Here is a 9,396-nt window from a genome sequence, read left to right as displayed (position 1 = left end):
CTGATGGTACATCAGAGATTTATTCAGTATGCATCAACTGTTTTGGGCACATGAGAAACCGCTAGTGACCGGCATGGATCGTGGGGGTAACACAAACACTTTTTCCCTTTGTGTGGAAAATTGTAAAGGACACGCCGTGTCACAGGACATTTCACAACCTACGCTCTTTGATCAACGTTATGCCACTTTGCAGAGGTGGTGTGGATTGCTTGGATTATGAGCGCCTACTCTAACATAAAAAAAAACACACGCAAGAACACACAACACTTGAAGCCCTGTAACGGTACTTTCAAGATGGAGGCGGGAAGAAAAGATATCTAACCCACGAGAAACGAGGTTTTGTATAGAACTATGTAAATAGCTACACACTTACAACACACACACACACGCTCGATAGCAAAGGTATGGACGGCATTTGGAAACGTTTTTGCGTTGCGCGCTTTGAAGGCCTTAGATTTCCTCAGCTTCCGCCCGTCCTTTCAAATCTCGTCCTCCTGGAGGGACGTGGGAGGCGCACATACGGGAGAAGGAGACCGGGAACTGTGGAAGCTCAAAGGAATGGACGAAACTGGGTGTTTGTTTTTCGTTCCAAAATCGTACCCTCTTCACACAGTGTACATATACTTGGTGTCGTTTCGTTTCGCATGTGGAACAGCAGGTGAAAGTACCGCTACAGTGAGGTCCTGAACAAAACAGAACAGAAACACTGAATAAAACTAAAACACACGCGCTCATGGTCATGCCCCCCCAAAGACGGTTCCGTAGGGCAGCTTACAAGGTGAGGTAACGTTAGGCTAACGTTGGCAATAAGTGCGATATGAGTAAACAGATACCAAAGAGAGCGAAGGTTTAAGCTTCATAGTGGGAAAAGACGCCGTATCGGGACACGGTCGGGTTTATTTTTTGATGAAAGTGCGGAGATGTGAGATTTTATTCTGTAGCATGCGCAAAGATGTATTTTTACTCGGTTTGATTTTAAATTGAACTATGTTTTATACACTCAAACCATCGACGAGGTGTGCTAGCATTAAGTGACGGTTCAATGTCACTTTTATTATGCTATGCAACCTATTGTCATGAATTTTACCGTAAAGCGTTTTAAGATTTCTGCGGGTTCTAATTTTTACTTTACTTTATTATAATACATTCCGACCAGCACCGATGCTGTGTTGAAACTCGTCGTGTCCTTTCGTTGACCGTAACCCGATGATGAGCTGAAGGACTACGCGGCAGACAAACAAAACAAATAAAATATTAAATGTAACTGTTTCTGGCCCATTCCGCTTACCGCAAAACCGATACATAAAATTAATGTATAGGATATAGTCGACAACGGCGTGGCATGAGATTGCGCGAGTTAAACGAGAGAAGAAAAAAAAACCCAAAACCGCAAACTCCCGCTGAAAGGTAATATAGCAAAAGAATATAAAAACAAAAAAACAAAACAAGTTTAAGCAAACATGGCTCCCCTATCTGCGCACCATTGAAGGACCCATTCCCTCTCCCCCCCCGCCCCAGGACCCATTTTTCCCTTATAACAAAAACAAATACTCTCTATATATTTAGCCAAATGCCTAGTGAAAAAGAAGAACGCTTGCGTTTTCACGTTTTTTATGTTCCGAGACTAGCGGACAGGACGGGCTCGGCCGGTTAGCTGCCGGACGGTTCGGGTTCGTGGTTGTTTCTTCAGCGCCTCCGCCATATACGATACACACGTATATATAAATGTATTCTGAAACTCTATAATCACAGCATTGAACAAAATAAAAGAGAAATAAAAATCACACAAAACCAAGCATACACAAGTACATGGTTAGCAAGTCCTGGCTGGAGCGTTTAACTTGACAAGCGGTGACAGGGAGAAGGCTCAATCGATTGAGATGAATGCAGTAGAAAAATTGGATGTAAACAAGAAAGAAATCCATGATGTATGAAGACACAAAGCAAAGCAAACATGGTAAGGAACAAGGGAAAACCAACTGTCTTAAGCAAACAACAAACAAGGAACAAATGCTGACCGGTAAGCAAATGCATGACATATAAATAGGAGAAGAAGCTCGAAGCAAAACACATGAAGCCAAACAGAACGGGATGCTGTGTGGATAAAATGTCGCGGAGAGAATTTCAAAAATTAAACTAAACAAATCTATTATCTCCTTACAATATATGAATATACACAAAACATAAATATTTATATATGAATGAATATATATATTTATTTGCAAGAGAAAAAACATGTTAAGGATATCGGAAGGGACGGTGCAATCAAACAATGCAAAAAAAGGGAAGTACAAGAGTTCCATCAGAACTCTTACTCTATTCGTTACTTCTCATGGGCAACAGGTTCTTGTGTGGGCTATCAAATGCTCGATTCCAGCTCGAATGTTTACTGTAATGAGGCGAACGGAAAGGAAGGAACATCCCAATTTGCGCAATGCATGGGACGGGTTTGCCAAGACCAACACCTGTAGCAGATAAATGCCGTAGATCGAGCAATCAACGTAGCACATTGTTGAGAGCAGGCAATTCGGTGCAAGTATTAGAAAAATAAAACTTAAAGTATTTGGTGCCGACCCAAACGGCGGGATAAGTTTGAATAAGTTTGCAACGGTATGTTGGGAAGTGCTTTGTTGGCTAGGTTTGTGCTAAGTATTTCGAAAAACAAAAGGCAACATGGCGATCAGAAGCGTATTGATGAACGGTGAAACTGGCAAGTTGTAGGACGATATGTGGCAATATGTCTCTAAGACGGCCTGGCACGCAAGGGACAACTAAAAACGGGAAAGCTTACGTAAGATGCTGGAAACGCTAGACTGCAGATTGTTGAAGGGTAGGAGACAAAAAAAATGTAGGACGACAAATGTTTGGTGGTTTACGTTGGCTGCAATGGGAGAAAAATGGAGAGTAAAGAAGAACAAATATGCAAAGACGAATTAGCGAAGCGCAATAATAAGAACGCCTACGATGAAGATGTTTCCTAGGAACATCGGGATCTAATGGACAATGAACTGGCTATTCAAACCATGACACTACAACATATTCTACATTATGAAAACCTGCTTTGAAAGAAAATTTAAGAAAACTGAACTACAAACAACTGAAAATTACAATAAAAATATAATAAAAATGTAATAAAAATCAATCGGTGACGAGTTGTCGAATGGTGATTAGTGGACGTTTTACGTGATCGTTATGTTTTGGTTATCAACAACTTTTCAATAGAGAAAAGGAGCTTGGTTGTCATTACTTCCATTTATGCTATTATTCGTCAGCGATAAGCTTCGGTTGTTGTGAACCGATGGCTTCAATAAAATAAAACTAATTCACTACCAGTTCGTGAAGAAAATATTTTTGTTTCAAGAAGCAAATGAATGTCGTTAATAGATAATGTTAAGTTTTTAGTTCAAATTTGTTCATTTATTTTACTTCCTACTTCGTATGACTTGTTTTCTTTCATTCGCTGACATACCAGGCTTTCATAATCAAATATAAAAACTTTCAAAAACAACATTTAAGGAATATTTCGAATTTGTTATTTATTACAATTTTTCATCCTAAAGTAAAAAAAGAAAGAAACAGGGAATGTGTAATGAGAATTAAAAGTTGCTTTTGCTGCTTCGGTCAGAACTTTGATTTTCGACATACTGTTGGGACAGGAAATGAGAAGGAATGAAAGAAAATATCTGCGGTAAAACTAGTTTAAAAACAAACATAAAACTTAATCGTACATAAAACATTAAACAATACTGGCTTTTTTACGCTGTCCATTCGGTTTCGTAACAGGAAGGTGAGTAGCACCACGTTTCTTGCTCCCTCGGATGCGGCTACGCATTTTTAATACAATTCATGTCCATACAGAGAGAACATCCTTTTTGTTGTAGCTGAATGCCGTACAGAACTTTTCTTGGAAACATTCCGACGTGCTCTCCGATTGCTACCGATTGGAAACAACATTGAATTATCATTTAAAATAAAAAATAAAAACACAGGACGGACCAATTTTCAACGGGAAAAGGTTTCAAAACAAAACGGCATGAAACGGTTACACATTAGTTATACTGGCGCTCGGTTCCTTCTACTTGTGATTGTCTTTACTGTTTGCTATACTCTATCCTGGCCATCGATTTCGCTTTTCAGATGGGTTTGTTTGTCGGCTTTCGGTGACATTTTTCATTTTTTAAACATTTTTCACTTTTTTTTCCAAAACTAAACATGAATTTTACCAATAGTTCTAATGATTGAAAGATGTGAAATGTTGTATCTGCTAGGTGTAATAATATCATTCAATCTGGCAAGTCGGTCTGGGATTTTCGAAAGTCTTTTCACCGTTGTCTACTACATTTGAACACTCCTATTTAAAAGGATTACCTAATCTCTTCATCACACACTGGCCACTTTCCGGATCTAGGATCGGGAGTGGGGCAAGTTTTGCATCTACTTAAGCTTGTACTACGTTAAGGAATCGAATAACGATCTTGGCTTGGCTCTCTCCGGCACGCATCAATGAACACGTCTTACACAACACAACAAGTTAAACAAAAAAAAAAAAAAATACGGAAGAAACAAACAAAAAAGGCTAACGCTTAACAAATCTAGTTAAAAATGAATGTAAAAAATAAAACCGTCACTTACTGCACTATTTTGGGATTTTTCGTCATTGCACTTTTCTTTTCTCGCCTCGACTCACTCGATTCAATCTCAGCATGTTTTCGGAGTTTGTTCCCTTGTGTATTTTTCTTATCTCCGGATTGGCTTCACTGGGAACACAGCGAGTATTCACTGGCTTGAGGACCATCTAATGTCATGTTTTGTCCGGTTTACTATTACGCTGCTGTGTTCGCTAGCCTTACTAAAAACATACTAACTAAAGAGACGTACAAATTTTGCTAAACTAAACACTAGTGTAGCAACTAACGGACTAACGAATATTAACTGTATTTGCTTGCTAACTTACTAAGTTAAACCTAAAAACTGGCTCCATGGAATGGTTTCGCTACTGACAAACGTTTTGTAAAGAATGAGCATTTTTTGTGCGTTTTTCGTTCGTGCGTGGATGATCCACCCGCGAATCTTGTCACTACTACACGCATAGGAATGTTCGGTTACCATCGTTGTTGATAAGGGCTGGCAAGATGTGTTACGAGTTACGAGTAAAACATTAAGAAACTAAGCTTAGAAAGATTTAAGAGAAGAAAATATAATATCTGGGCACGAAAGCGTTCAAATACTCTTAGCATGAAAGCATGCAAATTGATGTTACTGAAATGGGCCTTCGTTTGAATAATTAAAAAAGAGAACATGTTTAACCATGCTACACGGTTGAAAGAAGGAGAATGTTATCGACCATTAATAGCTCTGTTTTAACAACAGTTTTACAAAGAGTACAGTGTAATAAAATGAAAGAAAAGTAGTAAAATCCCTATCAATAACTTAACCGCAGTACACAATATTGAGATTCATCGATAGTTTTCCGGTGTGTGTTTTCTCCTCAGCACGAGAGCTCCTTGTCTTGTTTTTTACTTTTATTGATCTATTTCCGCGCCTCGTTCGTGGCATCTTAATCGCAGAATATCGCCTCCAAAAAAAACCCTCTACGCGGGCTTGGCACATCGTGGACACAGGCAGGAACGGAAAGGTGGGTTTGTTGAGAGCGGTAGCCAAGGTTAGTGCCGTTTCATGTGCAGCGAAAGATGGTCCGAGCGGCTGAAGGAACGTGTGCAGAGTTTGCAGCGGAAGGGCTTGAGGCCGGTGTGCTTCCGGTAGTGCCGGGTCAGCTCGTCCGAGCGAGCGAAACGCCAAACGCAACCTTCCCACGTGCAGATGTATGGTTTTTCTCCTGATAAAGAGAAGGAAAAAAGAGAAAAGTTACACAAAAAAATAATTTAAGCTGCATCGGCCGGGAATCGAACCCGGGCCGCCCGCGTGGCAGGCGAGCATTCTACCACTGAACCACCGATGCTTCGGTGATGAACGGGTGTTCAAGCGCGTACAGTTGGTTCGCGGTTTACTCGCGCTGACACCAAACTTACCCGTGTGCGTTCGCTTGTGCGCCTTCAGATGGGAGCTCTTCGTGTACACCTTATCACATCCGGTTGCGTCGCAGCGGTGGATTTTCCGGTTCTTCGTCAGCCCCTTCACCGACGCTAGCGATGATGGTGAATGAAGCTGGTGGTGATGGTGGTGGGGGTGATGGTGACGGGGGTGGTGTTCGCTGCCGATTCCAAACAGTCCCGAAGATGACTCTAGATGCTGCAGCTGATGGCGAGGGTTGGAGGTGGACCCGTTTCCGTCCACCTCGCGTTTGATAACACCGGCAGTCGTCGCCGACTGTTGCTCGCCGTTGTTCGAACGCCGCAGGTCGGTCAGCTTCCCCGTGTAGCGGTCTGGACTGTTGCCGGCGTTGGGCCTGGAGCGACCGAACAGTCCGGTGCTGCTGGAAGGATGCGATGCTACTGGTGCGAATGGCTGCTGTAGCAACCGTTGGAAGGCCGCCGTAGCTGATTCGCTGAGGGGATGGTTTTTCGGCAGGCTGGAAGCTAGCGAGGCGATGGATGCTGCCAAGTGACCCGGGAGGTTCGGCAACAGCTTCGACATCGGCGGGTGGGCGACTGATGCGGCCGTTAGCTGCTGAAGCTGTTCGTGCAGCTGGTGGTCTAGTGTGGTGTGGGGCGAGTGACTGCTACGTCGATGGCTACTCGATGCATCCTGCTGTTGCTGCTGCTGCTGTTGATGGATGGAGAAGGCTTGCAGGAATTGCGTCGGAAACAGATGATGCGGATGAGGCGTCACCGCTAGCGCCGCCTTCTGACTCTCCGTCGAATGATGCGTAGGACTCTGCGGCGGCTGCTGAACACAGTTGTAGGTGCCATAGATAGGATAGGCCTCGCGGAAGGTACTCGGTTTCGTTTCACGGTCGCTTTCACTAAGATAGTTGTTGTTATTCACACTAATGCTATTGTTGTTGTCGGCTAGGATGAGGGCGGCCGTTCCGGCTGCGTCGGCGGTGGCTGCGTCCAGCTGCGCCGTTCCGCCACCATTGCTGGGCGATGGCGGCCGGTGACCGGCGGGCACAATGGCCCCTCCTCCGGTGCCGCACAGGGTCGACAGGAGGTGGTGTGCGTGCGTTGGCGAGAAGCCGGCGGAGGTCGTTGTTTGGCTGCTGGCGGCTGCGATCGTAGCAGCGGCTGCAGCTGCGGCGGCTGCCGCTGCGAGTGTCGTCGTCGCCGTATCCGTGCCGCCATTTTCTTCCTCGTCTTTGATATTGTTGTTGTTGTTGTTGAGTGAGAAAAACCTGCAGCGGAACCAAATAGAACCATTGGGAAAGATTTAAAAACAAAACTTTGGCCCAAGTCGAAATCGCTTCGACCGCACGTGAACCGAAGAACAAAATTGAGGCTTGAAGAGATTGACCTCATCAGGCACTGAGCCGAACGAATGTTGTCCACAATCATCGACTCGGTCGTATCTGGGTTTATCGTTTATTCCTTTGTTCACGGCCTTGTCGTTCATACAGCAGCCTTTTGGCCCCCGATAATTCATCCGATTATTGGAGGATTATATTCCACCTACGACCTATCCTCCTACCGGCTTTACACGCTCCGAAGACAACTCTACTTCGGCGAAGAGAATGTATGCAAATACCTTCTTTACAGTAGGTTTTGCAAAATCAACTCAAACATTACACCAGGGGTCGGCAAAATAAGCCGAACAAGGGTAGCGGACGATCGCCGTCAAGCCATTTACACAACTGCGACTTGTTTGGAGTTAGCTCATATCTATTTCTAAAAAGACAAACTTTCTGACCCTGGAAGAGCTCAAACCCATGATGCAATCGGAAACCTGTGTGCAATGTCGCAGTGCAGTAAAATGTCGTTAAGGGTCCAACCTTGTTCGTTTTACAAGGGACTTAATTTGCGTAGTATCATTTCTAAAATCACATACTTAATTTTCTAGAGTGAACATCATGAGAAAAATGAGAACTGATATGACATGTTTGAACTTTACCTTAAAATAGCTTTCAAGTTTCATTGCCGCTCCCTGTATTTCATTTATTTCTCGAAAATCCATGTTTCAAGCCCTACAATTACTTCTGCCAGAAAAGATTTCAGAAGATCTTACGTTCATCAACAATTGGCACGAGTGTTTTTATATCCGATTTTAAATTTGTTAAAACTCTTAGAAAAACCATAAGTCTAGTATAAAAGTTTTAAAGTAAGAGATGTGCTCTTGCTCAATTTACCAATTACTCAATTAACTCCTGTACTCGATGAAGTCCGTAAATCTGAGAAAACTCTTCCTCATACAAGACCCATCCTCGGTTGTCTATATGTTGTATACCGGACATTTATAGTTCCAGTGCTCACACTAGCCTCCGAAACTTTGACTTGGTTCAAATCTGACAAAAGCTTCTTAGCCGAGTTCGAGAAGAAAATAATCCGATGGATTTTTCGTAAAGTTATTTTTGGCTGTCTTGAAAGACCTAAGTTAGGTCTAAGACATAGTTGACCAGATGAAGCGCCAATAAAGTAAATAAGTAATTACGCCATAATGAAGGATGGTTATTGTTTCTTGAAAACTAAAATACTGAATGTTTGCAACTTACAAATCTTTCGTCTTATGCCTTAACGCTAGCAGGTGCTGGGTTGAGATGAGCGGCGGTGGAGGTCGTTTCAGGAGTCCGCCTCGTATCCGAACCGTGGTGGACTTTAGATCTAGAACGAAAGGAAAAAAACAACAGGCGTTTAACATCACAAATAATAGCGCTGATGATTTGTTGGGGCGTAGAATATGGGCTATTTAGAAGAAAAGGGAATGCACCGGTTGGCCTTCCAGCACGAAAATGTCTGCCGCGAAGAATCAAAGGGACCGATCGGGAGTCTTAAGAGTTCTGACATTTACAGCAACAACGGGGCGCCCTTGCTAGAACGGGTGTAGGTTTATTGGAGTATCATTGACCAGTGGCGACCAGAGCTTAGACCGTCGGAGTCGACCAAAGGAGGTGTCCTAAGCACTGCACTGCATCAGCGCACTGGCGACATGAATCATCGTCACGGATCAAGCCGCAAAATAGGGGCAGCACTCGATCGCTTGTTGATGATCATCCGGGCGGCCGGTGACGGGTCCGGTCCTTTCTTAAGTCGCTTTAGTGTCAATTGACCACCGTTTGGTGTTTCGCACGATCCGTCAAATCCGGCGAAGGCGGCGGGTCGGCGGAGTTCCGGCTGGCGCAGGCTGACGTTTGTGGAGCACCGTTTTCGCTCACACAAACCCCGTGGGGCGAATGCAGATTTTTTGACGTCGGCAGCAAGGTGGAGATGCATTTAAAAAGATGCAGTCGCGCCACGCTTAGCCGCGGGCTTAAAGTGTTCGGCGGGGCTGAACCACGATTGGAGGTTG

At 43.8% G+C, this 9,396-nt stretch overlaps 1 protein-coding gene and 1 non-coding gene across 2 annotated transcripts in view; both read right to left on the bottom strand.

The window, feature by feature from the left end:
* Positions 1-5,663: 5,663 nt before the first annotated feature.
* Positions 5,664-9,396, bottom strand: part of LOC131285458 (Krueppel-like factor luna) — a 102,530-nt gene continuing 98,797 nt past the window's right edge. Inside the window, exons 4-6 of the mRNA XM_058314314.1 lie at positions 8,603-8,711; positions 6,030-7,291; positions 5,664-5,836 (exon numbers count right to left, since the gene is read on the bottom strand). Coding sequence (XP_058170297.1) covers positions 5,664-5,836; positions 6,030-7,291; positions 8,603-8,711 — 1,544 coding nt within the window. The remainder of the gene's footprint in view (positions 5,837-6,029; positions 7,292-8,602; positions 8,712-9,396) is intronic.
* On the bottom strand, positions 5,889-5,959 carry Trnag-gcc (transfer RNA glycine (anticodon GCC)). The gene has a single exon. It is a non-coding gene; the product is annotated as a tRNA-Gly (tRNA).

This window comes from Anopheles ziemanni, chromosome 3 (assembly GCF_943734765.1).
Source record: "Anopheles ziemanni chromosome 3, idAnoZiCoDA_A2_x.2, whole genome shotgun sequence".
NCBI lineage: Eukaryota > Metazoa > Arthropoda > Insecta > Diptera > Culicidae > Anopheles > Anopheles ziemanni.
This window is presented reverse-complemented; position numbering and strand designations above follow the sequence as displayed.